At 42.3% G+C, this 27,694-nt stretch overlaps 1 protein-coding gene across 3 annotated transcripts in view; it reads left to right on the forward strand.

Annotated features, from left to right (window-relative positions):
* AFF3 (ALF transcription elongation factor 3) overlaps window positions 1-27,694 on the forward strand; it is a 226,793-nt gene that overhangs the window by 109,499 nt on the left and 89,600 nt on the right. For all 3 annotated transcript variants that reach the window (XM_087726604.1, XM_087726606.1, XM_087726605.1), the window contains exons 5-6: window positions 14,547-14,583; window positions 21,653-21,704. In XM_087726604.1, the coding sequence (XP_087582730.1) occupies window positions 14,547-14,583; window positions 21,653-21,704 (89 nt within the window). The remainder of the gene's footprint in view (window positions 1-14,546; window positions 14,584-21,652; window positions 21,705-27,694) is intronic.

Below are 27,694 nucleotides of genomic sequence, written 5' to 3' on the forward strand. Positions count from 1 at the left end.
TCACTTCTAATTCAGTCCTTCTGGCTGACTTGTTGGAAGGCCTCAAGGCAGAGGACAAAAAAGTGGAGAAGGCCTGCCACAATACTCATCAGGCGGCAGCCTGGGCCATTAAGGCTTCATCATCCATGTCCTTCTTTAACAGAGCCTCTGTCATTGGCTTCGTGAGCTTCAGGCTAAACTACCGGCAGGAGACACTCGTCTTCGCCAGGACATAACAAAAATTATTGCAGTGTCCCAGTATTCGGCTGATGCCTCCCTTAACATGGCCAAATTCGCCTCTAGGGCATTAGTGTCCAACATGACCTCCCGCCGCCTCGTCTGGCTCCATCACTGGCAGGCAGACCAGAAGAACAAGTGGAAATTGGCGTCTGCCCCCTTTAAGGGGTCCAAATTATTTAGGGAGGTCTTAGACCCCTTCTTGATTGAATCCAAAAATAAACTGAAAGTTCTGCCCACCCTGAAGAAGAAACAGGATCATAAATTCTCTCCCTATTTCAAGAGGCAGTCCTTTCATTCCAGTGAGTCTGCAAGATCCTCTTCCTCTCCCTCGAACAGACCAGCTGCTCAGTCGGGAGATAGGTCCCAGGACAGGCAGTCCTTTTGGGACAGGGGTAGGCAGCAGTTCAACTACCACAGGTCCAATCATGGCGGGGCCTCCAACAGGCCCTTCCGCAAGTCCAAGTGACCATCAACGCTCCCCTCCCATTGGGGGCCAACTTCAGCTGCTCGCTCCCCAATGGGCACTGACCACGGAGGACACCTGGGTCCTCCAGACTGTCAGGAAGGGGCTTTTCTTGGAGTTTCTCTCCCAACCCCCTCGGAACATTATCCGCTGTCCGACCCCCTCTTGCCCTCTCAAGAGAGAACTCATGACCCAGGAAATTCACCATCTCCAATGCTGTGGAACAAGTTCCACCCGACCAGGAAGGGAGGGGATTTTATTCCATTCTCTTCCTGGTGCCCAAAAACTCAGGAGGGTGGAGAGCCATCTTGGATCTCAAGAACCTCAACTGTCACATCGCATACAGGAGGATCAAGATGCAATCCCTGCAGACTATCCTAGCGGGGATTTGCCAGGGGGACCTCCTCACGTCCATCGATTTGAAGGAGGCATATCTACACATTCCCATTTGGTCACAACACCGAAGGTTCCTGAGGTTTTCCTATGCCGGCCGACATTACCAGTACAGGACCCTTCCATTCGGCCTGTCGTTGGCAGCCAGGACCTTCACAAAGGTTCTGTCAATGGTTGCAGTGCAACTCAGATGCAGGCCTGTAAGGCTTCAATGTTACCTGGACAACATTCTCATCCAATCGTCGGCCAGGAAACAGGCCTTACGGGACTTCCACATTACAATGAGGTCCATCACGAATCACAGGTTCTCCCTGAACCTGGAAAAGAGTCATCTCATCCCAACAACCAAACTCATCCATCTGGGGGTGGTGATAGACACCTCAGCTTGCAGGGTTTTCCTTTCCCAGGACAGGATAGAAAGTTTAGTTTCCCTGACCCGCAAAGTTCTGGGGTTGAGGCAGGTCTCCGTGCAACTCCTATCACAACTGTTGGGGAAGATGATCTCCTGCATCTCGGTCGCTCCCTGGGGACGACTTCACTCCAGAGAGTTGCAGTGGCTTCTCTTGCCGCATCAAAGAGCCAACAGGAGCAACTCATCCATGCAGGTGCGGATTCCCCCAAAGGTGAAGATTTCTCTCAAGTGGTGGCAATCGAGGGCTCTACTGAAGGGATACCTGTTCAAGGAGTGCACAGAGTAGTCATCACGACAGATGCCAGCCTTGCCGGTTGGGGGCGCACATGGGACATCGCGTTACTCAAGGCAAGTCCGTAGACCCCAGACAAAGCAGCCTGCAACATCAACTTCTTAGAGCTGCGAGTGGCCAAACTTGCTCTGCGACATTTTCACCGGGACATTCTTCATCAGCATGTCCTCCTGATGACAGACAATGTGGCCACCAAGGCCCATATATATCACCAGGGCGGCACCAGGTCCAGGAAGCTCATGGCGGAGGCAGAGGCCCTGGGCAGGTGGGTGGAGCGTCATGTTGCATCCATTTGTTCTGACCACATCTTGGGAGTGGACAACACACAGGCGGACTGGTTGAACAGGATTACCATAGACAGTGCAGAGTGGCATCTGGATCCGGCCCTGTTCAACCAGTTGTCTCACAGATTCGGCATTTCCACTCGCCAGGGGTGGAGGGAATGGATGCCCTTCGATGCAGATGGCCTCAGGGTCTTCTGTACGCCTTCTCACCGCTTCTGCTTCTACCACAGATAATCTGCAAGATCATCATGGAAAGGACGGAGATCCTGCTCATAGCTCCCCACTGGCCTCGCAAGTCATGGTACGCTGACCTTGTCAGCCTGTCAGTGTCATCCCCATGGCGGATTCCTCGGGACCAGGTCTCCCTCAGCCAGGGAGCCATAGTATACCCGGAACCCCAGTGGTTCCAGCTGGCCGTCTGGCACTTGAGGGGGATCTCCTGAGGAACAAAGGCCTGTCAGAGGAGGTTGTGCATACCATCCAGGCGTCCAGTCGACCATCAACGACCAGGATATATGATTCCACTTGGTCCACTTTCACCAAGTGGTGTAACACCTACCGTCTCAATCCAGTCACTGCGCCTATTTCCCATGTACTGGACTTTCTACAAGGGGGCCTAGAAAAAGGTCTTGCCCCCAATACCCTTTGTCGTCAGGTGGCAGCATTATCCACCGTCTGCTCCGGCGATCCGGCCCAGCCCCTCAGCAAGATTTCAAGGGTTTGCTGTTTCCTTAAGGGCGCTTCCAACTAATGCCCTTCGGTGGTTCACCGCTATCCCACCTGGCAGCTATCGATGGTCTTACAGGCTCTTATCTCTTTGCCCTTTGAGCTTAACGCCAGGTCCATGGTACATAAGGCTCCCCTCATTTATGACCTCATACAAGAGGGTAGAGCGGACCTGGCATGCATTACAGAGACCTGGTTGGGCCATGAGGGGGGTACATGTTTCCCTTAGTGAATTATGCCCACCAGGCTTCCAGGTGTTTCACCAGCTGACAGCCCAGGGCAGGGGTGGGGGGATGGCGGTGGTTATTAGGGAAAGTCTCGGACCTCAGGAGGTCACTGTGCCTCAGATAGGTAGGTGTGAGTCCCTTTTTGTGAAATGGGGCCTTTGAGTTCAGGTGGGCCTTTTTGTTACGTACCTGTCTCCCTACTATGTTTCATCGGCCCTGCCAGAACTGCTGGATGTGTTAGCTGGATTGGCAGTTGTTTTCCCCAGGCTTATGATCCTGGGGGATTTCAATCTGTCTTCCATTTGGCGAGACATCCGAGTCAGCTCGGGAGTTCATGGCTTCCATAATGGCTATGGACCTAACTCAGTTAATTCAAGACCCCACACATAATGGGGGACACATGCTCGACCTGATTTTTGTCTCTGGGCAGTGGATGAATGATCTAGATTTAGGGGATATTTCTATCCAATCCTTGTCATGGTCAGATCATTTCCTCATCAGACTTGACTTCCATACTGCTACCCCTCACCGCAGGGAAGCAGAACCGACTAGATGGTTCCGCCCAAGGCGCCTGATGGACCCTGAAAGGTTCCTGATGGAGCTTGGGACTTTTCATGAATCCCTTGCTCACAACTCGACCGAAGCCCTAGTGGAAGCCTGGGATAGGGTGGCCACTGGAGCTTTGGATCGTGTTGTGCCTCTGCGGCCTCTGACCTGGTGTCAATCCCGGGTAGCTCCCTGGTTTACCGAGGAGCTCCAGGAGGTGAAACGCCGGGAAAAACGCCTAGAGAGTGGTTGGAGGGCCAGCCGGTCTGAATCTGATCGAACACTAGTAAGAATTCATATTAAATCCTACTTAGTGGTGATAAAAGCGGCAAAACGGCAACATTTTTCCACTCTTATCGCGTCCGCAGATAACTGCCCAGCTGCCCTGTTTAGGGAGACCCGCTCCTTACTTAACCAAGGACCTGGGAAAGACCCCTTGCAGGGTAGGGCTGAAGAATTTGTTCAGTATCTGCAGAATAAAATCACTCAGATCCGGACAGGCTTGGACTCTAATTGGGTAGATTCGGGCAAGTCAATGGGGATGAATCTTGTGGAGACTACCTGGGATGAGTTTGACCATGTGACCCCCGAGGGCATGGACAGGATTATGGGGAAGTCAGTGCTGCCACTTGTGTGCTGGACCCGTGTCCCTCTTGGTTAGTCTCGGCTTCCCGGGAGTTGACACGAGGTTGGCTCCAGGTGATTACCAATGCTTCGTTGAGAGAGGGGTTCTTTCCCACCACCTTGAAGGTGGCGGTAGTGAGGCCCCTCCTTAAGAAGCCTTCCCTGGACCCAGTTTCTTTAGCCAACGATCCGGTCTCCAACCTTCGCTTTGTAGCGAAGGTTGTTGAGAGTGTGGTAGCACGTCAGCTTGCCCAGTTCCTGGATGAAGCTGTCTCTCTGGATCCCTTTCAGTCGGGTTTCAGGCCCGGGTACAGCACGGAGACGGCATTGGTCGCATTGGTCGATGATCTCTGGCGGGCCCGGGACAGGGGCTACTCCTCTGTCCTGGTCCTATTAGACCTCTCAGCGGCTTTCGATACCATCGACCATGGTATCCTACTGCAACAACTTGGGGGGTTGGGAGTGGGGGGCACCGTTTTATGGTGGTTCTCCTCCTACCTGTCGGATTGGTCGCAGTTTGTGTTGACTGGAGGGCAGGAATCGACCCCGAGGCACGTCACTTGTGGGGTGCCCCAGGGGTCGGTTCTCTCACCCCTCCTGTTCAACATATATATGAAACCACTGGGTGAGATTATCCGTGGTTTTGGGGTACGGTATCATCAATATGCTGATGATACCCAACTTTTCATCTCTACCTCAAACCACCCAAATGATGTCCTCGACCTGATGTCCCGATGCCTGGAGGTTGTGCGGATCTGGATGGGGAGGAACAGCCTCAAGCTCAATCCATCCAAGACTGAGTGGCTGTGGTTTCTGTCATCCCGATTTGTACATCTTGTTCCATCTTTGATGATAGGGGGAGAAATTTTAGCCCCCACAAAGAGGGCCCGCAATCTGAGTGTCCTCCTGGATACGCGGCTTAGTTTAGAAGAACACCTGACCGCCGTGACCAGGGGGGCCTTTTACCAGGTTCGCCTGGTACGTCAGTTGCGCACCTTCCTGGATCGGGATGCTCTGTGCACAGTCACTCATGCCCTCGTCCTTTCTCGCCTGGACTACTGTAACACTCTCTACATGGGGCTACCCTTGAAAAGCACCCGGAGGCTACAGCTGGTCCAGAATGCAGCTGCGCAGGTTATCATGGGGGCACCTAGGTGCTTCCATGTTACACCCCTTTTAGGCGGCCTGCACTGTTTGCCGGTTGTCTTCCGGGTGCGATTCAAGGTACTAATTATGACCTTTAAAGCGCTCCATGGCTTAGGCCCAGGATACCTGCGAGACTACCTACTGCCACCGGTAGTCTCCCACCGTCCAGTTCGATCCCACAGAGTTGGCCTCCTCAGGGTGCCGTCGGCCAGACAGTGTCGGCTAGTGATCTCCAGGGGGAGAGGGAACGTGGTTGGCACAAGTTGGATGTCAGACAGGCCCTGCGGATATACATCAGACACTCTGCGGACTTCCGAAGGTCAGAGGCACTCTTGTTTCATTCATGCCTGGCTCCTTGGGTAAGAAGGTGACATCTTCCACGGTCGGTAGGTGGCTAAGAGCATGCATTGCAGCTGCATACGAACACCAGTCCAGGGCGGTACCCCGGCACATTACCGCCCACTCCACTAGGAGCGCTGCCACCAATGCGGCCTAGGCAACCCAGGCTACCATTGAAGACATCTGCAGAACGGCTACTTGGTGTTCACCATCACCCTTTGTCAGGAACTATAAATTGGACATGTATGCCTCGGCCGAGGCATCTTTCGGCAGGCAGGTTCTACAGGTGGTTGCTTCCATGACTGAATCCCAAGACTGTTCTTCTGCCCGCCCTAGTGACATATAACTTGGTATGTCCCGTCGCTTGGACTCTCCAAGCAGTGCACAGGAAAACGACCATTGGCTTACCTGACCGGTCCTTTTCTGTGCACCGCGGGAGAGTCCAACCCACCCTGGTTTCTCAGTCCAGGGATTCGTGACCATTGTGTCAACTTGGACTTTTTTTACCTGATTCATCACGCTTCCAGCCTTCACGCTTCCAGACCATCTCAAAATTCAGGCGCCAAGTAACAACAGGAGGCGTGGCCAAGGAAGAAGATTCCTCAGTCCCAGGGTAACCAGACTGATTTAATCCGTTGCTTGGACTCTCCCGCGGTGCACAGAAAAGGACCCTTCAGGTAAGCCAATGGTCATTTTCTTTGTACTATCTTTCCATAACTGTCAACTCCAATGGAACATTTCTTTCATTCAGGACCTTAAATATCAAATTCCTTCAGCAAATCACAAGCATATTTTTATGATACCACTAGGCAGATTATTGTGTTGTGGATGGATTGGAGCCATTCCCCTAAAGAAATGATTTCTACAGGTTGCCTTCACTTTCATAACTTGGGTTGTTGTAGTAGGTTTTTTTGTTATATGGCAATAAAAGTGTACATTATTTGTTGTGACTGTGGCAATTCAAGGTCTTAGATACTGCTTTTGGAGGACTGCACTGCTAGTCTTTATTGTTTTAATATGCCTGCTTATAATGGGTACTGTTTCTGTCAGTGATTCTAATATGTAAGGAGGATCTCTGGGATTTCTTGATGATTATACATTTCCTTGGAGTGCTCTTTAATCCAGTGTTAGATTTGAACAAATTTTGGTTAGTTGTGGGTTCAAAAAGATGCAGGTCTACTCCATCATGCCTGTTAATCATGCAATCATAAAGCAAAATAGAGGTATCCATGTTACACTGGATTTGTCTGATTGGTATATTACTGAATTGGGGAGAGGGAGAGGGACAGAGAGGGATAGGGAGAGAAGTATTCTCTCGGCTGAGAAACACTGATACCTACCTTGCTAGTCTCGGCCCTTTCAAGCAGATGCTTATCTATAAGCTTTATAATCAGTTTAGTCACACACACACACACACACACACACACATATATATTGCTTTCATCCTTTGACAGCTCCTTTTTATAAGAAATTTCAACATATTTATGTCTTCATTTATAAAGTGAAGAACTAATCACATCTAGATAATTAGCTTTTTAAATTTGTGTTTAAACATATCTATCCTTCAAGCATGCCGAAGCACTGCTAACCTGTATTTTATTTAGTTATTACAGTGTCTGCTTAAAATTTACATTATATTAATAGGTAATTAGAATACTATAGCCCAGTGATGGCGAACCTTTTAGGAACTGAGTACCCAAACTGTAACCCAAAACCCACTTATTTATCACAGTGCCAACATGGCAATTTAACCTGAATAATGAGGTTTTATGAGGAATTTCAATTACTTTTTCACAACTTGACTTCTCCCTAGTGACACTGGATTTCTTTAACAGGAATGATGGGAGTATAGTGCAGTAGCCTCTGGAGGGCCATCACATCCTCCTTCCTTCCTTCCTTCCTTCCTTCCTTCCTTCCTTCCTTCCTTCCTTCCTTCCTTCCTTCCTTCCTTCCTTCCTTCCTTCCTTCCTTTTCCCACTCATCTGATTTCACCTTCCTTCCTTTAATCCTATACAATATGATTCATTATTGTTAGTATTTATTGAAGAATGCTACATAGCTTAGAAGCTCTCGGCAAATATAACAGTAGCTGTTGTTTGTGGCTGAAGCTGCTCCGGGCTGTTATTTACGCGCGCGCGCGCGCACACGCACACACACACACACACACCTATTTTTATTCCACTTTCCCTGGGTCCTTGGGAAAGGCATCTTTTTTCCCAGTCTTTAATAATCAGGACTTTGCACCAGCACGAGAGTTAGGCACACATTTTGCGGAGCGTCTCTCCTCTTCCCACCCAAAAAAAAATCAGGATTCAGAAACGTGAACCAGGAAACTCAGGGTGGGAGTCCCCTCTGGACTTGGGGGAGGGGAGAGAAAGAGGGGGGAGGGTCAGAGGGCTACCAGTCTGAGAACTTGTTGCTGTCTGGAACTGCTGCTGTGTTTTATGCCCGTTGCCTCCAATCAAGGCAAATGCTCCAAAGTGGGTGGGGAGACAAAGAGCCAGTAGATACCATGGAAGGGGTTCTCTATCCACTCTCCACTCACAGCTTTTTAGCTACAATTGTCCCACATTGCTTCCTCTCCTCCCCTTAAAATGAGGCAAGGGAAGAAAGCTGGGAGGGGGGAATCTAAAGGGAAGGGAAGAAGAGACCCAGGATTGTCCTTCTCTCAGGGACGTGCAGTCACTAGAGGCAGGGGAGGCGGGGCCTCACCAGTCTCCTGAGGGAAAGGAAGAATTTTAAATAATTTTTTAAAAATAATTAAAGCCAGGGTAGTTGCTACCAGATTCAAAGTCACAGTGGCTTGGTGGCTGCTCTCAGTGTTAACTATGGGAGGAGGCCAGAGAACTCGGGGCCTCTTTTGCCTAAGGAATTTTTCGCCTTTTAAAAGTTAAGGAGGAGTTAAAAAGCGAAAACTTTCATATGCAAAAGAGGCACTGATTCTCCCGCCTCATGATCGGGGAGCAGCGAATCATGCCTTATGAGCACGCTCAGGCAGAGCTCTCGGGTTGCCCGAAGGGCTTTGCAGGAAGAAACGCGGCTTGAGGCGCAATGACGGTCCTGGCTGTGGGGCGCACGCGCGGTAAAAGCCTCTCTTGGTTCCCTCCTCCTCCTTCCACAGCCTGCGCGACGCTGCCGCCATAGGGCGAGAGCTACCGCCGATGCTGCTGCACAGCTGAGGGAGGGAGAGCGCGAAAGCAGAGGCAGGGCGCCAAGCTTTGGTTAAGGCAGGCAAGGGAAACCGCGAGCCGAAAGGAAGTCTTCTGGGAAGATGTGGCAGCAGGGCTTTAAAGGGCTCCCCCCTCCCCTGACAGCCAGCCCATTCCTCCCCCCGCCACCACTGTGTCCAACAGGCCAAGTTGCTGGGAGGAGAAAGTTTGGGCTGCAGAGCAGAGTTTGAACTGCCGAGTGACGTGCGTTGAGCTTCATGGCCGGCGAGGGTCCCGCTCTATGGCGGACGCGGTGCCGGGGCTTTGGCGGGGCTTTCGCGCTTGCCTCACCAGCCATGAAGCTCACCGCACGTCACTGCCTTCTCTGAATAGGCTCACTCTCAGATTTCAACTGATTTCTTCCCCAATCCTTCGATGAACAAACCCCACCCCACTTTTTGGACCTCCGGGCCTTTATTTCCCCTACTTCTCATCCTAAAAGCCCCCTCCTACACTTCTGCCACCTTCTGCCTACCTCCCCCACTCAATCCCACTTTGGAATAGAGAAGTGTGTGTTGGGGCGATGTGGGAGCATGCCTTTTGACCCTCCGGCACTCGCCCTGCAACTCTGTGCTCCTCCAGGCCCAGTTTGTTGAGGAGGAGGGGAGAACCCTGATGTCACCATTCCCCCCCCCCCATGGTCCCAGCCATCGCTACCCGGCTTCCTCAAAGGCGCAGTGTGTTTCAAAGGCGGCAGCTTGCGGCTGGAGGTGCCAAACAGTGTCTCACTGCGAGAGCCGGATCATCCAATTTGCCAATGGGGGCACTTCTGGGCCAGCCACCTTCCCCGCTCCCACTGGGCTTTTGTGCTTGACTATCAGCTGGGGGAGGGGAGCACTTCCCCATACTGCCTCCTTCTTTCTCTTGGCCCTGCCAAGGGAGTAGGAAGACCAAGCTTGGGGGATGGCCTCTACCCTGCAAGATCTACCCCTGCTATTATCTCCCAGCCCTTTTTGCTGGTGGCAACACCAAATATACCACAGCGAAGGTGGAATGCTTTTGCACAAAGGTAAGTGCAGGGGTGTTTCGCTCCCACACTAAGGCTCCACCCATTGCCACCACTGCAACAGGGCGACAGCTCTTTCATCCCTCTGCTGCGACAGGGTGACAGGAAGCCACAGCAGAGGGGTGAAAGAGCCGCAAGGGTTGCATTGTTGCTCTGCATTGTAATGGACTTCAGGAGGAAAATGGGACCCCACCTCCCACATTATGAAGTGTGCGAGTGAAAAAGTTCACTCAATTCCAACTTCGCGAGAACTTTTTCTTTCATGAGAAGTTGGAATTGAGTGATATGCAATGGAGAAATGCGATTGGACCTGGACTGGGGCAACAGCGTGTGTGCCCACAGAGAAGGCTCTGCGTGTCACATCTGGCACATGTGCCATAGGTTCACCATGACAGCTATAGCCTTTCCTATCTGTAGGCAAGTTAATTTGATGTACAGTAAGAAGGGACATAAAAATTACATAGCTACATATAGATTTCATTTACATCATATTGTATCTGTTTAAAACAAAAGTCCAACTAGCAAATTAATTGTTTCCTGAATATGTCATTTGTACTGCTGATTTCATCTCCTAGTTCAGTCTTCCTCTGTTGTTCTGCTGAATTACTTTAAAAATGTATGTAGATAGCACAGGACTCTAACAGATAGACTAATTCTAATCATCATAAACCATTGTACTCTCCTTCTATAGTCACATAGTCACAATCTGGGTATTTGGCAACCTATTCACACTTACAATTGGGTTGCCAAGTGTCCCACAATCACTTGATGTCCATTTGACCATAGGTGAGAGATGAGATATGGGAAGAAGATGTCATTTATTGTGTTTTAGAAGTTGATAAGTTGGTATAATTGTTTATATTTATGATGAAGGGGGATATATATACGTGTGTGTGTGTGTGTGTGTGTGTGTGTGTGTGTGTGTGTGTGCAAATAAATACATAAATAATTTTTTTCTTTAGGTTTTTATTCTTTTAGTTTGTATTAGCTTTTATCTAATTGTAATATTTAATGAAAAATTAAATTAGAGTTCCTAAAATTGTCACTTTTATTGTGAAAAATGTTTACCTTCTGTACTCTTCTTAATTTTAATTCTTTTTATATTTATCTTTTTATTGTTTGTAAGCCACCCAGAGTTGCCTTATCAATAAGATTAGTGATATATACATTCTTACACAGGCACACTTTTAATTACAGATATTCGTTACCTTATACTTTACTGTATAGGATAACAAATATTTTGCCCTTCAAGGTATTAAAAAAAAATCTCAGGAAATGCAAATCTCTCTCTCTCTCTCTCACTCTCTCTCTCTCGTCACATGACCAACAAGCCACTCCCACCATCACATGGCCCTCAAGCCATACCCACCAAACAAGCCACACTCACAAAACCGGTTGTAAAATTTTTTGAAACCCACCCCTCATGCTAATGTATAACAAGAAAATATAACTAAAACTAAAAGATGGTGAGAAAATTAACAGGATGTACAGGGAGGGAGGTGGGAGCAGCTGTTAGTTGATAAACCACCTCCAGCTTGTAACTCCCTCATTAGGGCCCCAAGCCAACTGGCAGAGCAGGCCTTCAGGCTCTTGTGGAAGATCAGGAGGGTGGGAGCCAATCTCACATCGGGATAAGGTGTTCCAAAGTGCTGGGGCCACAGCAAAGAAGGCTCTTCTCACCCCAATCCTGCCTGCTGGAATTCCTTGCCTGATCTTCAGAATGTCTTCTCAGCCAGAGGACAATATGCATTTTAATGCAAGAATGGACACTTTTTTGGTGGCTGGAAATTACATTTAATAATGAAGTGAGCAACAGGAAGATATAAAGTGGATGAAGTTGTGCTTTTGATTTTTAACAACTGAGATTGGAAGGAAATGAGAAAAAGTTTCCCATCTTTGGAGAAAATAATACTTTAAATTTTTTGAATTTCTCTTAGAAATTTCAATATAAGTATTTTCCAGTTTTATTTTGTTTTTGACTTAAAATAAAGCCATTTTAAGAATCATATGTAATTATTTTTTATATAAGAAATTAACAATGAATTAGTAAACACCAACCTAGTTTTTACAGATTTATATGCAAGTAATACAGCTTAGTAAATTCTGTTAGATGAGAAAATTTCAAAGCCTAATGTGCCTGTTGGATTTTCAACTAGTCTTGCATGTGAGTTGTGTCTGAGCCTTCAGTCAAAGGAGTTGATAAAGCCGTGATTAAAGAGTGGCAAACAGCCAAGCCTCTGTCTGGGTGATTTGCAGGTCGGAGGGGGGAGTGGTCAGAACAAAGAGCTATAGTTAAGACTGATACAGATAAAACAGAAACCATGAAATGAGTACAAGAGGACGCTAACTACTAAAATATTTGGGAAATTCAGTATAGAATTACATGTAAGACATTTGTTATTCAAAAATGTTGGAGTTTTACTAGATACCAGTCTGTAAAAAGCATCTAAACAGATTGGACTACTGCTAACCCATGTTGAAATGACCAGAAATGAAAAAGCTAGTAATGTTTCAGTGATTGCTAACTCTATAACATCCAGTGTTCACTTGTAAGAAAACCCCCAAACTATTATGTATTTTTGGAAAACTGACAATTTTTTGTAAAAGGAGTTCAAATGTATGTAGACTGAATAGGTGGCCTCAGTAAATCACCATATCTCAGCCTTAGTTTCCTATCTGTGAAATGTAAACTACAGTAAACAATGACTAACTGTGATAAATTCAAAACAGAATTTTTATTGTTTTTTTAGATCCACTGACTATAACTAAAGAAATTAAATGTATCTTACTTGGAGGGAAGAGGAAGTTGATTTTAATTTATCACGTTAATTCTGTGTCTTAGCCAATCAAAAATGACAAGTTTACTTGAAATTGCTCATAATTTTGGTTATATGCCATTTAGAAAGTTGTTAATCCTTATTCACTGTTAAAACTGTACATATTTATGTTAATTAGCTTTATTGTTGCAGTTTGCTTTGTTTGAATTATTTCAGTGGAACAAAAAATAGCTTTTGAAAATGTTATTTCATAGTGCTTTTATTTAGCTAAAACGCCATTTCCACATACTGAAGATCAGGAAACCATAAATAATATACAATAATGCATTCTCAGAATGAACAAGGCATTTGCAAATACAAAAATATTTCAGGGTTCTTTGTACATCTTTAAAAGTTCCATTATTGCATTGAATTATTCAAAACAAATTTGAGCTGACATACTTGGAAGACTTAGCACAATGACTGCCAAGATGATGAAGATGTTTCATAAAAACATCAAAACAGTATCCAATATGGCACAATTTCTCATCATTGTTGTTAGATTACCAGGATTTGCATTCTATGCTTACTCTGGATAGAACAGATTCTATCTGTTGGGATTCAGGCTCTGGCAGTGCTGTACTTGAGCTGTGGTTGTTGGTGTGCTGATATGCAACTGGCTAGGACTCAAAAGCCATGCTGCTGGACCCCAAATCCTGCAAGGGTAGTTCTGCCAGCCTTCATTCTCTGCCACCATCATGCTGCCTTGCCTCATGCCCAGGTGCTGCACTAGCATGTGATCACCATGTAGGAATATAGAGGAACATTAATGCTGACACTGCATTAATCCATGACAATTGGTTCCAAGAGGGTGCCCAAAACATGGTGTTGTGTGAGGTTCCAGGTGAGAGACTGCAATTATGGTGATACAATATTATACATGATTATACTTTTGTATAATTTTGATAACTGTTGCATTTCAGTTTTGCATGTGCATTTTAAGTAATGTGGCTTCTCTATCCATTGATAATGACACACTTGTTTTAACAGTTTTCCTAGGAGGTTAAAGGAAATAAATAAGGAAGGAATAAATTCAATGTTTTCTATTGTGGAGATTGTGTTGTACATCAGACTATTGATCATTATTTACAAAGGCATAAGAGTAGCATAAAGCTTCCCAAATTTTCTTGGTTTATGGTGCCCCAAACATTTCCCAAAATTTGCGAACTCACTAATAGCTTAATTTATTAAATTATAAAATAGCCTGCAGAGTTTATGTGAGTTGCTCAGTGCTCAGCTAAAACTACTGTGATCATGATCCAAGCTAAATGCTATTGTCCAGTCAGCAGTCACTTGCCTGTACAATTGTGACTAATTTAGCATCCCCATAATTCTGCCACGTAAATAAGAGAACTGGGTTCTTTCCACAGATGGCGCTCAGTTAGAACAATTTCCTCTGGCATATAATAATCCACCATGGTTGTAATTACTATTTGTATGACCTTATACACTCTTAAATATTTGTTGGAAAATACAATATATTGTGCATATTATTATTTGGAGAAACAATAAAGCAACAGCTGGATTGCTTGATTGTTTTGAAAGTGATTCTTGGAGTTTTCTTCCTAGATGAGGACCTTTCCCATATGTCAGTTGTCTTCAGGAATGAATCAGGAGGAAAACCCTGATGTGTTTCTAGCATGGATGACATTCTGCCTAAGAATATTGAAAGGAATGCACATAGTCTCTTTGTTGCTAGGGATAAAAAAGAATGGTCCAAATACTCTGTACAGTAAATTTACTCTTTCTATCATGTGTGTCAAACTTTAATATTGTTAAGGTAAACTATTGTCGTCGTACCATTCCATGTGTTTAATTATAAATTCAATGTTTTTGTTCTTTAGGACTCCCAGCATGTCTCTACAGGACACAGCAATCAAAGTAAGAATAATTTTCATTTTACAGTTGCATTTGATGGAAATCATGATAGGTTGAATATATCATAAGATAAATTGGCAAGGAGAAAAGATATATTTTGAATGTGTCCATTACTGTTTTTTAACTGGAAATTCTTTGGATCCAACTTCTACTAACTTTTAAATTGTGGTTCTGGTCGTGTTTTCAAATCAATCGTATAGAATGTGAAGGATGTGTGTTTGTGTTTTATTTTTATAATTTTATTGTACACTGAAGGTGGCATTTTATTTTATTTTACTAGGTGCAATGACAATAAACTAAACTAAAATTAAATTAAGATATATGTACCTTCAGGATGAGATAAATACTCTGGCTTTTAGGAGATATTTGTGGATTATTTTCTGAAACAATGACAATACATTGTCTATATTCACTATATCTTCTACTCTCCTGCAATGACATCTCCAAATTTTCTGTATGCCTCATTCTAGAGGGCATAGGGAATAGCCTTGAAGGACAAGAGGCGGAAAAGATACTAAGGCAGTTGTCAGATAAGAGAGGCTTGAGCTAGGCCAAGAAAATAACTTGAGAGAAACTTCTCAGACAAGCCCCTTCCTGGTTTATATGAATATAAAGAGAAGGAGGGGAAACACATTCAGACTTGCAAAATTCTATTACTATAGCAATTACATTAAAAATAATTCTGACTCATATGGTATTAGTTTCTTAGTCTAATCTGCCCTGCTATACTGACATTCACCATTATGGTAATAAAATATATTAATAATATTATATTTCTTTAGTTTAATCAATGTAGCTTCCTAACAGAGAGAACTGGATCGTAAGATAAATTAATTTGAGCAAGTTTACTGAAGCTTTTCCTCCCTGCCCTGGAAGTACTAAATGCTCTCCCCACACATAGTTTGTCCAGATGATCATGGATTTTCTGGAGAATAGGCATATGGAAGTGTTATTGTATTTGAACTATCCTGAGATCAAATTTGTATATTCTTCTATACTCCAAGCTCTGGCTTTTTTTCATATTGTTTAGGATAACTTGAAGTTTTATAGAAGTTTTATGGAGGCCCAAGAGAGGAAGTAACGTATACATTTTGTTCTGTGGGGTTAACTTTCATTGGAATCTAACTCATTGTGTTGACATGAATGCACAAAGTTTATAAATTCTGTCTTTCATATTTTCTCATAGACATATGCATATAAGCAGCAGTAATTTAGGTCCATGTAGATGTTGTAAAACTATATGGGCTCTCTGTTGCAAAGAATTCTTTTGTGATACGAGTTGGGTTATCTGCTGAGCAACTAAGCATGCATAAACTTGTTGAGAACCATTTGTTTTACTGTGGGTTCGCATATTTCTGAAGACTGATTATGAAAAGAGAAACACTTCAGAAAATGCAGAATAGAGCAGTTTAATTGCCAGTAAGCATTTGATATTATTAAAAAGAAGAACACAAGGTTACAAAAAGGGGGGGGGGCATACCTACCCTGAGTAGGGAATGGTGCTTTTTATGAAGGATTTACATACAAAGAGATTTGTACCTAGCTAATAATTTCCATAGGGATGCAATGGTTCAGTGGCTAAGATGCTCAGCTTGTCGATCAGCAGTCTGGCGGTTCGAATCCCTAGCGCCGCCTAATGGAATGAGCTCCCGTTACTTGTTCCCAGCTTCTGCCAACCTAGCAATTCAAAAACATGTAAAATGCAAGTAGAAAAATGGGAACCACCTTTGGTGGGATGGTAACAGTGTTGCATGTGCCTTTGGCGTTTAGTTATGTCGGCCATATGATCATGTTTTCAGACAGCGCTGGCTCTTCGGCTTTGAAATGAAGATGAGCACCATCCCCAGGAGTCGAGGAGAACCTTTACCTTTAATAATCTCCAGTGATGATAAAGAAAAAACAAGAAAAAACTTACATGATTCTGAGAAATTGCAAGACGGTGTTGCTACAGAGATTTTGTATTTTTTCCCCTTCTCTTCTCAACCTATTATTGCTCACAGCCTCTACCAATTTTTAAATTTTGGTTCTGGTCTCCAAATTGCTTCACTTATAAACTTCAGATCCCAGAATTTATGACATTATTTTTGAAATGATTTTCCTCCTTGTATGTGAGCGCAAAGATATTTCTGGCACAGCAAGTTATGCACAAGGCTACCTAGCAAGTAACTTGAGCATGGATTGCCTATTCTTGATTTTGGGTAATTTATTTCATTTATGCAGCACCTCAAGGTGGGTGTTGAGTTCTACACACACACAAATAAGCATGCTGGAAAAATTCAGTATGCCATGAGTGTTGGGTACTGGTACCAATATATATGTTGGCTAGAAACTCCAAATTGAATTACTTTGGGATGTGAGCTTTCTTTGATGAAACCTAAACAAATAATATAAAGAAAGAGAAAAAATTCCTTTAATTTGCAACAAATTAGGTGAAGAAATAAACAGAACAACATGAACTACATTTAAGCATAATTCTAATTTTAACTTTGCAAAAGTGAGCAACCTTTGGATTTCTATGGTCGCATATTGTAACTGTTACTGTTTATGAAAAACATTGCAAACACTTGTTTCAGTTCATTTGACCACACTTGTTAAAATATCTGAACCTTAAATTACAATTATGGTTTTAACAACTATTTATACAAAGAAGCCATGGGAGCGGTGAGTGCTTCCACCTGTATACTGGGCCCGTGCCCCTCCTGGCTGGTCTCGACCAGCAGGGAGGTGACACGTGGCTGGATCCAGATGATAGTTAACACCTCTCTCCGGGAGGGATCCTTCCCGTTCCTCCTAAAGGATGCGGTGGTGAGACCTCTCCTAAAGAAGCCTTCTCTGGACCCAGCCATTTTAAGTAACTATCGTCCAGTCTCCAACCTCCCCTTTGTAGGGAAGGTTGTTGAGAAAGTGTTGGCCTTTCAACGCCGGCGGTCCTTGGATGAAACCGATTATCTGGATTCCTTTCAGTCCGGTTTCAGGCCTGGTTACAGCATGGAAACTGCTTTGGTCACGCTGATCGATGATCTCTGGCGAGCCAGGGATAGAGGTCACTCCTCTATTCTAGTGCTCCTTGACCTCTCAGCGGCCTTCGATACCATCGACCATGGTATCCTTCTGCGACGGTTACGGGAGGTGGGAGTGGGAGGCATCGTTCTTCGGTGGTTCTCCTCCTACCTCTTGGACAGGTTGCAGTTGGTGTTGGTCGGAGAGCAGAGGTCGACCCCTAGGCCCCTCAATTATGGGGTGCCGCAGGGTTCGGTCCTGTCCCCCCTCCTATTTAACATCTACATGAAGCTGCTGGGTGAGATCATACGCCGGCACGGGATTAAATACCAATATGCGGACGATACACAATTGTATCTGTCTGCCCCATGCCAACTCAGTGAAGTGGTAGAAGTGATGTGCCAGTGCCTGGAGGCTGTCAGGGTCTGGATGGGAACAAATAAGCTTGCACTCAATCCCAACAAGACTGAGTGGCTATTGATGCTCCCTCCCAAGGATGGTCCAGCCATTCCATCTCTTAGCCTGGGGAGTGAAATTTTACGCCCCTCAGAGAGGGCTCGCAATTTGGGAGTCCTCCTGGATCCGCAGCTGACATTAGAACACCATTTGTCGGCTGGGACCAGGGGGGCCTTTGCTCAGGTTCGCCTGGTGCACCAATTGCGACCCTACCTGGACCGGGAGGCCCTTTGGATAGTCACTCACGCCCCCGTCACCCCAAGACTGGATTACTGTAACGCGCTCTACATGGGGCTGCCCTTGAAGAGTGTTTAAAGACTCCAGTTAGTCCAGAATGCAGTTGCGTGAGCGATTGTGGGTGCACATAGGTACATCCACGTTACACCTATCCTTCGCGAGCTGCACTGGCTTCCCATTGGTCTCCAGACACACTTCAAGTTGCTAGTCATTACTTTTAAAGCCCTACATGGCATCGGACCTGGCTACCTGAGAGACCGGCTCCTGCCAATTACTTCCCAAAGACCTATTAGATCGCACAGACTAGGCCTCCTCCAGATTCCATCTGCCGGCCAATGTCAGCTGGCGACTCCCTGGGGGAGGGCCTTCTCTGTTGCAGCTCCAGCCCTCTGGAACGATCTCCCCATTGAGATCCGGACCCTTACTACCCTTCCGGCCTTCCGTAAAGCAACCAAGACCTGGCTTTTTCGGCAGGCCTGGGGCTGTTGAATTATCCAGCCCCACTTTAAGTTATGAATGTTGCTGTAATTTTAAATTGTTGTTTTATTTTTTTATATTCCCCCGTCCCTTTTTATCTGTAAGCCGCCCTGAGTCTTCCGAGAGTGGGCAACATACAAAACTAATAAATAATAATAACAACAACAACAACAACAACAATAATAATTGGCACACTGGGTGCTATTCCAAAAGCACTGGAATTACATTTAAAACAGTTAAAAATTGACAAAATCACCCATCAGTCAAATGCAAAAAGCCGCACTGCTTGGATCTGCACGCATATTACGAAAATACGTTACGACGTCCTAGGCCCCTGGGTGAGGCCCGACTAGTAACCAATGCCAAATCCGGCGAAACAACTGGCCGCTGTGATACAATTGTATAATAATAATAATAATAATAATAATAATAATAATAATAATAATAATAATAATAATAATAATAATAATACATTATTATTTCACATTCTATAGCTAACTTTTTGGTTCAGATGCAATATGTTTAGTAAAGAGTTTTGTTTCTTATTTCTGTTCAGCCATCCCAATGTAACAGAACTCCAGAAAAAAGATCCTGGTTTTCAAAACACAGTACAATACTAATATTTAGAACACTTGCATACTATTCTTTACTAGAAAGATGTTAGCTATCTTCCTATGCATTAAGAGGCAATTAACAAGAAGATCGAATAACCTTTTTTGCCAAAATGTATGTCATTCAGCCTCTCACTCTCCCTTCTACCTATTCCATCTTTCCATTTCAATAATACTAGTTAGTAAGACAATGACAATCTAACTTTCTTGATTAAGAACACCTCCTATGAACTTGGCACCAGAGGAAGAAAGGGAGTATGCTAACCACATCTCAGTAATTTTTAATGCAGTGTGGTTTAGAAAATGGGTAGACAATCTTTTAAAGCTAGGTACTTATTTAACATTTTGCAGGCTTGTGTTGGATGCACTTATACAATTGCTTTCTATTCACAAAGTGGCTTTTCCCAGTGGGCAAAGCAATCGCAAAACATCAATTTACCTAAGAGCAAAGTAGCCCTCCAGGATGATCTCTGTCATTCTATTGGGATCTTTGTAGTGCCCAAAGGCATTGTTTATTCTAGATATATAGATATGAGAATGGGGTTTGCTTTCTTTTAGTTCTTTAAAAAATATTTTTAAGTAAATGGACCAGACAGTCTGCACCAGGGAGGTATCTAGAGACACTGTGTTGCTTCTGCCTGTTTTGGCAGGAATCAGGTAGGTGTAATTAATATGCATATTCTCCATGTATTTCCCAGAATAAACATTGAGAGTCCATTTTTTTCTGAAATCCTAGCACTGGGTCCAGGTAAATATTTCAGGAGTCAGTAATTTTATAATGCAGGGCATTTCATAAGAAATGAAAAATATAAGAGTCAAATCTCATATAAGAATTATTTCTCCAGTAGGTTAAGTTCAACTGCCTGAAATTATATCATTCCCTCTGTTCTCTGTACTCTCTGCAATTACGAATGCTATAGATCTAGCTCTGGAAATAATTGTTCCTCTTTAGGGGAAGAATAGACAAGCAGGAATTTGTTCTGCATTAACAGATGGTTCATTTTATAGAAAACCACTTAAGACTCTGGTTTGCTGTTTCATTTTTCTGCTTATTTGTTGAATTTCAAATAGATAGTAAGAAGCACTTATGCATTTACAGAGAAATGTACATGTCAGGCACCCTGTCTTTTTTAAAAAAATTGCCAGCTTATATTAAAATGTTTCAAGTAATCATTTTCCTTGGCATTTCAAAACCTGTAGTCATACCAGATTTCAACTTTCTCAGGGATATACCTCTGCTGAAGAAGCCTAAATATTTTGTAAAAAATATTTTTTTTACATAACTGGCTATATTGGATAGGTGAGTTCTAGGTAGCTATTATACACATAATAGAAACACAGGATTAAAATTTGAACACACCATTCTTATATACTGATAGTGAAAATTTATCTAAATCTATTAGACAAAAGATCCCACTTATTTTAATGAGACTATTGGATAACTACAAATCATTTGAGACAGATTGGAGCTTTTGATTACACATACTCTTTCTGGATTTTCTCACTATCTACATTCCATTGTATTTAGGCAATTTAGGAAAGAAAGCAAAAAAAAGCAATGATTCTGATTTATTTATTCTAGTTATACATAATAGAAAGCCACACATTTAGTGACCTAAAGAACATCCCACAGTCATATTAGGCCAAGTGAAGCTATCTTTCCTATTGTTACTCCACTTTTTTGCAAAAATATTTGAGAAATCATATTTGATGTTTGCCTGGAAACGTCATGTCTAAAGATTTTAAGACTGACCTTAGTGTAAAGTAACAGTTTGCTGTTAAGGTGTCACAATATTCTATTGTCTTACATAATTTCCCCCCAAAACAATACTTTTCAGGGTAGAATGGTCCTTTGACAGGTTTCTTGTTTAGTAACTTGAGTTTCATGTAATTCACAACCTAGGAGCATTTAGAAGGAAGTCATACTGATCCATTCACTATAATACTGAAGATACAGAGAGATAACTATCTAGTAAAACAAAACTGTTCTCTAACAATTGGTTCTTTGGAGAATACTTTGCTTCCATGTACTCTATTTTAAAAGAAATGCACTAAAGCAGCTTCTTGGGTACAATGGAAGTAGAGAAATATATTTTATAATCTTAGTGCCACAAGTCATATAACTCATGATCCTTAGCTTATTAAAATTCATGTTTATTGCTGACTTAAATATACGGAGGTTGTTTTTTTTAAAAGCTGCTATTCATTTTCAACTGTGCTTCTTATACAACTATACCACAACACCTTTACAATTATGGCTCATTTGTTAATATTCCTTTTTTTTTTTCAAGGAAAAGATGATGTTGAGCCAAAGAATTCAGAAGACTGTACCTTGCATACATCGTAAGTCAACCTAATATTTACGGTTTGTTAAATGGTAGTAATTTTCTTTGAGGTCCCTGAAGGTGTTTCTGTCAAAAAAGTCAAAGTGGTGATAGTAACTGCGTAATCAAAGTCCTGCTCCTTATTTACATTCACCACTGCCATCTTGTTTTTTGGACCCTCCCTCCAATGACGCTTCTGTTTAACATAACAAATTTCTTTTGGATTTACTTTTGATACTTTGGAATACTGTTTCAGTGAAAGTTATAACAATTGGCTAGTATAGCAAAAACCCTTGATTCCTAAAGAGACTGTAGCAAACAACAATATACACATTTTTGAGTCAGCACTTTATATAAAAATTCAGATTTTTTTAAATATGACAACAGGGGCTTTTCTCTCTAGCTAAAACATATGGCATATGTTGCTTATGATTTACTGTTTAATTTTCAGTGACAGCAGATTACAGCTTCATCTTTCAGTTGCTGAAATCCAGCTGAAAGAATTAATGCAATTTCTACAATTTGTTGAGGATTCTGAATTAATAAAATCAGTAGCCCAATAAATCACAAAATAAGATTCTAATGAAACAGTGGTATGTTTAAGTGGTCTGCTTGTCAAACAATTTTTTAAAGTGCTGTTTACCATTTTTATTATGACCAGGAACAGTTAGGCCCAATAATATTTATTTGGTACTAGGTGTTCTTGATATTAATTTAGAATAAAATAATTTCTCAAATAAATCGTGTCAAAATTATTAGCAAAAATAATTAAGGATTTGATTGGTGATTAATAATTGTCATGTATATGTTAGTCTATACACATGTACACACACACATACCCTAATACATTGTGCTTTGGTTTAGAATATTTTTGTTCTTTAAATGTGATCTTTAATGATTTCAGCTGTTGTTAGGAATAGAAAATGCTTTATACTGTATTCCTTTTAGTAAAATCAAATTTGAATACATGTATTTATTATCTATTAACTTGATACATTTAAGTTCATTGGCTCTGAGTGGTTATGAATAAAACCATTAAAAATGAGATTAACAAAAAAGGAGAGTATATATGGTAGGGATGACAAGAAACAAATCTACCCAGTTGAAAGGGGGAAGGGTTAGTCACAAATCATTTTCATAAACTAGGGTTTGAACTTGGCTTCTTTGAAACATAATTCAAAACTTTAAATGTAAGTCAGATAAGAAAAAAGTTGAAAATGTATTGTTAGTTACAATTTCATTTGTGGAATATATGGAATAGTTAAAAAATTATTAAAGAAAATGGATATATATATAGAGAGAGACAGAGAATGGAAGCAGTTAGCTCCTCCCAAAATTGGGGCATACCAGGGGTTGTGACTTTAAATATATACCTTTCTCCCTGGCTCAGCTGATAACGGATCAGAGCCTGTGGCTTAGTGGTTAACACATCTGCCTAATATGTAATATAGCCCAGGTTTGAATCCCAGTAAGAGTATGGCTAGCTGATGAGAGAGAGAGAGAGAGAGAGAGAGAGAGAGAGAGAGAGAGAGAGAGAGAGCGCGCGCGCGCACACACACACACACACACACACACACACACACACACACACACACACACACACACACACACACACATATATATATATATATATATATATATATATATATATATATATATATATATATATATATATATATATATAGTGTCACAACCCCTGGTATGCCCCAATTATGGGAGGAAGCTAACTGCTTCCATTCTCTGTCCATCGGCTCGTCACAAGAGACCATCCAGACAGAAGCCCAATATTTTTACTGTTGCCTTTGTTACATTTGTGTTGTATTTGTGCTGATAAATAAATAAAGGGAGACTAGTATAGATCTATTTCAAGCTTTTTAGCTCTCATCAGCTAGCCATACCCATACTGGGATTTGAACCTGTGCTGTATTACATCTTAGGCAGATGTCTTAACCATTAAGCAAAGGCAACAGTAAAAATATTGGGCTTCTGTCTGGATGGTCTCTTGTGACGAGCCGATGGACAGTCCTGGTATCTTGCAATTTTTTCATGTTCCTTCTCGGCGACCCTGCTATCACCTGGTATTGCGATGTCTATGATTGTGACCTTATTTTTCTCAACCAGTGTGATGTCTGGTGTATTATGCGCCAGTATTTTGTTCGTTTGTATATGGAAATCCCACAAGATCGTGACCATCTGATTTTTGGTCTTTTTAAGGCTGATGTTCCCACCAGTTTGTTGCTGTTTTAATATTATAATTTTTGCACAAATTCCAATGGATCATTTGTGCTACTGAATTGTGCCGCAATTTATAATCAGTCTGCGTGATTTTTTTACAGCAGCTGAGTATGTGATCAACAGTTTCATCAGCTTCTTTGCAAAGTCTGCATTTGGCATCATCAGAGGATTTTTCGATTTTGGCCTTAATGGCATTTGTGCGGATAGCTTGTTCTTGCGCAGCCAGGATTAGTGACTCTGTTTCTTTCTTTAATGTACCTGTTGTTAACCATAACCAAGTTTGTTCACTGTCCACTTTATCTTTTATTTTTTCCAGAAATTGGCCATGCAGTGCTTTGTTCTGCCAACTCTCCATTCTTGATTTTATCACATCTTTTCTGTATTCTTGCTTTGTCTGTTGGGCCTTCAGTAGATTTTTGTTCTTTACTTCGATTAATAGATGTTCTTGACTTTCTTTTAAATAATCAGCCAGTGCATGTTTTTCTTCTTCAACCGTTTGCTTCACTTGTAATAATCCTCTGCCACCTGATTTTCGTGGCAGATATAGTCTATCAGTATCACCACGTGGATGTAAACTGTAGTGCATTGTCATTACTTTCCTGGTTTTTCGGTCCAAAATGTCCAAATCAGCTTGTGTCCAGTTAACTATACCAGCTGTGTATCTTATAACTGGTATTGCCCAGGTATTTATGGCCTTGATTGTATTTCCACCATTCAATTTAGATTTCAAAATTTTCCTAACTCTGTTGGTGTATTCTTGCCTGACAATAGTTTTTACTTCTCCATGCTTGATGTTATCCAACTGCAGAATGCCTAAGTATTTGTAGGCTTCATTTTTGTTGCATTTAACTAGTTGGCCATTGGGCATTTCAATTCCCTCACATGCAGTGATTTTGCCCCTTTTTATGGATACAGTGGCACATTTTTCCATGCCAAACTGCATTGAAATATCGGTGCTGAATACTCGGACTGTGTTTGTCAATGATTGGATTTCTATTTCTGACTTTCCATAGAGTTTCCAATCATCCATATATAGTAAATGCGAAAATTTTTCAGCTTCTTTGGCTGTTTGGTAGCCTAATTTTATCTTTTTTAAAATTACTGATAGTGGGATCATTGCGATGATGAAGAGAAGAGGTGAAAGTGAATCACCCTGGAAAATTCCTCGCTTGATATTAACCATTCCGTAGCTCTCATTCCCTACTGCCAACTCAGTTCTCCATTGTTTCATCGCCTTTTCAGTAAAGGATGTAATATTTTTGCTAATGCCAGTTGTTTCTAAGCATTTTATGATCCAACTATGTGGCAGTGAGTCAAATGCCTTTTTGTAATCAATCCAGACGATATTAAAGTTCGTTTTTCTGTTCTTACAATTTTCTAATATCATTTTATCAATTAGGAGCTGATCTTTTGTGCCCCTGCTCCTTCTTTTGTTGCCTTTTTGCTCTACTGGCAAGATGTTGTTTGTTTCCAAATAATCCATCATGTTATCTGCAATAATGCCTGTGAGTAATTTGAAGGTTGTTGGCAAGCATGTTATTGGTCTGTAGTTTTCAGGTGTTGTTCCTTTAATTACATCTTTCTGAATCGTATGTTTTTCCAGTTGTCAACCATTGATCAATTTGGCCCTTTTGTAAAATTTCATTCAGTTGCCTGGCCAATATTGCATGTAAACTGGTCAGATATTTGAGCCAGAAACCATTTAATTGGTCCTTTCCAGGTGATGTCCAATTCTTTACCTTTTTTACTCGATTTTTGACCATCTCAGTTGTTATTTCTAATACTTACTTTTAATACTTATTTCTAATACTTCTAATTACTTTCTAATATTTGTTTGTTGCCAATGCTTTTCTCAAAGTCATGTATCCACTTTGCTTCCTTATTGTAGTCCTTTGCATTTTCCCACAATTCTTTCCAGAATTCAACTGTGGCCTGCTTTTTCGGTTTTTCACTTTTGGTATCACCATTCACATTAAGACTTTGATAAAAACACCATTGGTCTGATCGAAATTGCTGATTTTGTTTATATTGGATGATTCGTGCCTCATATCTTTAAATTTTTCTAGCTGTTGCTGTTATCTACTGTTTTACCATCTCTACAGCTTCATTGATGTTTCTTGTATCCCATCTATATCTTCTGATTAGCCGATCTATGATTTTGTTGTTTTTGAGCCGTTGCTCATGCATGTTCTTTAAGTTACTAGCATCTGCCCTTAATTTTTTGACTTTTAGTTCTAATCGGATTTTCCACTTTGGCTTTGATGCTTTTTCTGTTGTGTGACTAGGTACTTTGATTTTAATGCCTAGTTCATTAGTGACTATTACAGCTGCGCTGTACATTAACTGGTTTGTTTCCAAGATGGATCCCGATTCAATTGTTGAAAACACTGCATTAACCATTTTCATGATAGGGGCCAAAATTTTCTTAGGCACAGTTTTTAGTGATGGTAAACGTTGCCTTTCCTCATTAAGCAGAAAATGCTCCATGATCTTATCCTTCAATTCTTTTTGTTTTTGAGTTAGTTCATCAGTTGGTTCAGTGATAACTGGTTCTAGTGGTGGTGATGTTATTTCCTCCCCGAGAGCTTCTTCTGGGAGTTCTACTATAATGTCTTTAGTTGTGTCTTGAATATCAGTTATTTCCGCTTGTGATATTGTTTTTTGGGTTTTGCAATTTGCCTGAATTTCCTCATGTTCAACTTCACTAAACACTTTATTCCGTATAATAAATCGCCTTTGATCTGCTAGTCGTTGTTCACTAACATTTGAATCTGGATATTGTTGTTTCCATAATTCATACATTTGCTTTAAATAGCCTCTTTTTTCTGGCTCTGAGTTGTAGTAACAGGCCATTATGGCACGATTTTCATCTGCACTATATTTTTGTCGTTTTGTTGGCTGGTCCACTTGTAGCCCACTTGTCGACGGATGTCCAGGGACCCCAACATCCGCCGCGGCCCTTGTTAACCCGTGCGACGACCGATGCGGTATGGAATTCTTATTCGTTTTTTTCACCATATTGTATGGGTTGGCGGGGGGTTTTTTTACGGGACCAGATGCCAACCTGACCCCAACCCTCCTCCTTTCTCATCCGGGCTTGGGACCGGCAACGGCGGAGTTGTTGTTGTTGTTGTTGTTGTTGTTGTTGTTATTATTATTATTATTATACAATTGTATCACAGCGGCCAGTTGTTTCGCCGGATTTGGCATTAGTTACTAGTCGGGCCCCACCCAGGGGCCTAGGACGTCGTAACGTATTTTCGTAATATGCGTGCAGATCCAAGCAGTGCGGCTTTTTGCATTTGACTGATGGTGATTTTGTCAATTTTTAACTGTTTTAAATGTAATTCCAGTGCTTTTGGAATAGCACCCAGTGTGCCAATTACCACTGGAATTACCACTGCTGGTTTGTGCCATAGTCGTTGAATTTCGATTTTTAAGTCCTGGTATCTTGCGATTTTTTCATGTTCCTTCTCGGCGACCCTGCTATCACCTGGTATTGCGATGTCTATGATTGTGACCTTATTTTTCTCAACCAGTGTGATGTCTGGTGTATTATGCGCCAGTATTTTGTCGGTTTGTATACAGAAATCCCACAAGATCTTGACCATCTGATTTTCTGTGACTTTTTCAGGCTGATGTTCCCACCAGTTTGTTGCTGTTTTAATATTATAATTTTTGCACAAATTCCAATGGATCATTTGTGCTACTGAATTGTGCCGCAATTTATAATCAGTCTGCGCGATTTTTTTACAGCAGCTGAGTATGTGATCA

Source organism: Thamnophis sirtalis, unplaced genomic scaffold (genome assembly GCF_051295495.1).
Source record: "Thamnophis sirtalis isolate CommonGarterSnake01/CBP01778 unplaced genomic scaffold, rThaSir2_p1.2 scaffold_12, whole genome shotgun sequence".
NCBI classification, from domain to species: Eukaryota; Metazoa; Chordata; class Lepidosauria; order Squamata; family Natricidae; genus Thamnophis; species Thamnophis sirtalis.